General features: G+C 44.3%; 1 protein-coding gene across 1 annotated transcript; it reads right to left on the reverse strand.

Annotated features, from left to right (window-relative positions):
* Positions 1-264: 264 nt before the first annotated feature.
* On the reverse strand, positions 265-2,784 carry SARC_12837 (hypothetical protein). Its single transcript, XM_014293049.1, has one exon. The coding sequence runs from the start codon at positions 2,700-2,702 to the stop codon at positions 402-404; it is 2,301 nt and encodes a 766-aa protein (XP_014148524.1). The 5' UTR covers positions 2,703-2,784; the 3' UTR covers positions 265-401.
* Positions 2,785-4,190: the final 1,406 nt, after the last annotated feature.

The raw sequence follows: 4,190 nt of genomic DNA on the forward strand, positions 1-4,190 counted from the left end.
AGTTTTTGTGTTGAGAGTCGTGCCGGTGGGTGAAATGTTATTTCCACGGGATGGAAAATTCCAATTCGAGCTGATATGCTCGCTGAAACAATTGTGCAGGTTAGTCAATAGGATGAAATAGTCAACCTCGTGTTTTGCGTCTCTTTGAGTTTTCTCGTTGCGGCACATTCGTCTTTTTATGGCATTGTTTGAAGTTCTGTTTGATTTCGAAGTGCACAATTTGTATCACGAAATTATGACTAAAGGCTTGCTTGGGGGTTAGTGCTCGGTGTCTAATGAGGCACTTTCAGACTATCCGTGTTTTGGATAGGCTTGCCATATTCGGCTCTCGTATTGTTTTCGTACAGAACATATTTTTTTATTGTATTTTAATGGTTAAAGTCTAATTTAAATTGCATTATTTACTTCACCGAATTTTGCCTAGAGGCTCTACCGGCATTCATCGAGCTAGATCTAAAGCTATCCATGCCCTGAATAGACCCTTGTTTGCGTTGCATAGTTGGGGTTTGTGACTGTACCATAGGTGTCTTCCGCTTAGCTTGCGGCGAATCGGATATCCGGGGTGACCCGGGTATAGCACGGGGCTGTCTCGGCGAGCCAGTCATACTGGCAGCTCCCCTGAGTATACTGACGCTGCCAGGATCTGAAGGGCCAAAACTATTGACACTAAAATTGGACGCCACCATACTAGATCCGCCGCCCACACCGCCCAAAACGCTGTTGCCACGTGACATGTTCATGCCTGTCATCGAGCCTTGACTGCGGAACGAGCCACCGTTAGGTCGTACACTGGCCGTCGAAGTGCCCACTGTGGTGGCAAAACTCATGGTAGATAGGTCGCCCGAGTTGGTCAGTTCTTTGTCCATCTTGGACTTCTCTTCGGCTGCCTGCAGCTTCTTCCTGCGGATGACAACCACTGCCACTGCAGCGATGCAGCAGGAGCAACAGCATAGTACAAGTATCGCACCCCCCGCTACAGCACCCATGACAATCATGGTGTTGTTCCCATCGCCCTCGGCAGTATTTGCGGCAGCCTCAAGTTCTTCGTCTGTGTACTGGGTGATCAATTCAATCTCAACCGTTTGTTCGTCCACTTCCCGTTTGCCCAATAGGCCTCGTGGACGGATATCCGCGTTGACATTGCGACGCCTTCGCAGAGCAATGTCATAGTCGAACAGGATAGTCAGCGACACGACGAACGAGGTTTTTGCTCCTCCCTTTGATGCACAGGCCAATTGGGGCGTGATGATGGTCGATACCTGAACTTCGCTCGCTTCCGGACTAAAACGCTGGTTCAGATGCTCAAGAGGTATGACATAGAATTGATCCGCGCAATTTCCTTCAGACGCACGAGATGCCTTTATAATTTCGGCATTGAATAAATCAACGGGGCGTGCGGAGGCGCTAGTCATTAAGGACCAATACGCCTTCTCACCCAATGCATAAACACTGGACGGTCTAGTACTTCTGAACAAGAAATCTGATCTAAACTTGTAGGCAACTTCAAAGGGCGGGCCTGTAATCACTGCACTCTCTGTACAGCTGTCGTGAGTATTTAGCGAGAACTGTATATCGGACGACCATCCTGTTTGTTTCAAAATTGGGCATTCGATCACCTCACCTTCTTCTTTCTCGTCTTGACACGTCATTGGGATATTTGAGATAGAATACGCGCCAGACATATCACATGCAGTTATCTCAATTTGCAGTGTTTGCTTGCACTCTGTGCCCCTCAATCTATTGCATTGCTGATCGACGGTGTATTGTCCTACGATAACATTGTCCTGCTTTGTACTCAAAACTATAACCGGTCCTGTTGCACCATCCAATATCGTGTATGGAGACTTCACACGAGTTTCTGCAGTGACCAGAGAACGGTTCCAACCGTCGAAGTATCCGCTATCCATGCTACTCACCGAGACTGTTAATTGCGCTTCAGAATAGGCACCACCACCCGAGGCCATTATATTACGAGCTTTGTCATGAATGATCAGTGTAGCTTGATTAGCTCTACCCATACGATTCACGGTCGCACGCAATTCCTGATCTGGATTTTTCATATTGATGTGATCGTTATAAGTAGCCCCGATTCGTGCCGCATACTGGGTGAATGCACCGACCTTCCTCGATGTTGTCCCACATTCAGATAGGCTCTTTACCGGCACACTATAGCCCACCACTGACCTACAATCGCCCATCAGCTTGTGTACACCGCCAATCATTTTATCAGGATGGTTTTCACTGTATTTGCAATTGTTAAAAGTCACATCTGTCAGTTGCCTTTGTTTGTGCCACTTACCGCCGGATGCGAGTACGTCTAGATGATCATTTGTGATCGTTGACGAGATCACAGACATGTTGTATCGCAGGTCTTCCAGATAAGGATCTGCCAATTCACACTCATTCCCCGTAACCGTCTTGATCGTAATACCTTCTAGCCACGAGTCGAACCCATCAATATCCCCAAATGCCAAAACGGTCGACTTGCCATCGGGCACAATTAAAACAGCATCATCTCCTTCTAACCGTATGGCTCTATCGACAACTATCGGCTCGTCTAAAAAATACTCCCCTGGGGTCAGATATATCGAATCCCCTGCAAAGGCACCTGCTATTTCTGTGGCCAAGTTATCGCCTGGATTTAATGTGAGCCCATTTGTGAATGCTAAACAAAGAGCACAGCATGCAATAAAGAGCTGCATCTTGAAAAATCAATAGACGGTAAAAAAACACAAATCACGCTTTTGAGTTCATATGTTATTATTGCACGAATGGAGACCAACGTGGGATATTTGTAACTTTTAAAAAAAATTATCAGTTGCTGAGACTCAGTCACTTTGACTTTTAAGTCACAGAGACTCAGAGTGTTGATGAAGTTTAGCCAAACTCTATTTCCTCAACTTTTCGCAGTTATTTATTGGATCAATTTAAGTATTTAGTACAGGTTTTTTAAATGTCATAAAAATTATAAACTATTTTCAAAAGGTCTCCGGCCCTCCAGCCCTCCGGCCTCTCCGTTTTTTTTTCTACAAATATGCTACAGTATTTACCTCATATTTACTCAGTATACTTAGAATATTTTAGAAAGCCTCACACCTCGAGTCACGCGTGTCGAGTTTAAAATGAATTTAGGAGGCTATGACAGTTTGTGCCTAAATAAAACTGCCTATGTCATGAGCCGATTATGATTTTCAAAAAATAAAAGGTTCTCAGCAGCCTTGCAGTGGCCTGTGGCTTGCACTCGGGCTTGCAGCCTTTTTTAGTTTAAAAAGGCGAAAAGCTCGTTCGAGTAAATCGAGTAAATACCTATAAATTCCTCGATTTCAAATATATTTACACAAACATCGATATTCTTAATTTTTTTAAATAATCGACTGGCTATCCATGACCGTAGCGGGCCATAGCGCCATAGCCTCCTATGTTTCTTTTTTAGGAGGCTATGGGCATAATGGGCTACATATCCATTATCCAATATCTTCAAATCCTAAACCCTAAAATCCTAAACTCTAGTGTTTATTTATTCGTCGATTAATATAACAGTCAATAAAACATGTTTATTTGAAATACTTTACTACCAACTGCTTTTGACCCCAAATATGTGGCTCAGGGATTTGGGCCTCGGGGGCTCGGGGACGGGGACTCGGGGTTCGGGGCCATATGTATATGACGATACTAAGGTACTGCAGACAGTGCAGACTGCAAACAGTGCAGACAGTGCAGACTGCAAACAGTGCAGACAGACTGTGGTGCAGACTGCAGACAGTGCAGACTGCAGACAGTGCAGACGGCACAGTGCACAGTGCAGAACTGCAGAGTCGCAGAGTTCAGACTGTAGACTGTAGAGTGTAAACAGTGTAAATAGACTGTAGAGTGCAGGATTGCTGGACATTTCGCATTTGTGTTTTTTTGTGTTTTTTAAAAACAAGGCATGCTCTTTAAAAAAACACTTTCCGCGAATCGTGTCAACTGTCAGTATTGAATTAGAGAAAATCAGCTCACATATAAACCTCAACACCGGCGGGGATTTTACTATGGAGGTTGACCCAGATGTATATTAAAAAATAACATCCCATTGATCATTAAATAGATCAAATTGTTCGTATTGACGAGTAATAAACATATACTTAATCTCATCCCGATCAGGCTATTGGTTCAAAAGTTACAGAGAATTCGGTTTGTACCAGAGTTGA

The sequence above is a fragment of the Sphaeroforma arctica genome, assembly GCF_001186125.1.
Source record: "Sphaeroforma arctica JP610 unplaced genomic scaffold supercont1.2639, whole genome shotgun sequence".
Classification (NCBI taxonomy): Eukaryota; class Ichthyosporea; order Ichthyophonida; genus Sphaeroforma; species Sphaeroforma arctica.

What these genes read in the sequence shown, in the direction of transcription:
- SARC_12837 (XM_014293049.1), bottom strand. Translation starts at nt 2,702, where the DNA reads ATGCAGCTCTTTATTGCATGCTGTGCTCTTTGTTTAGCATTCACAAAT.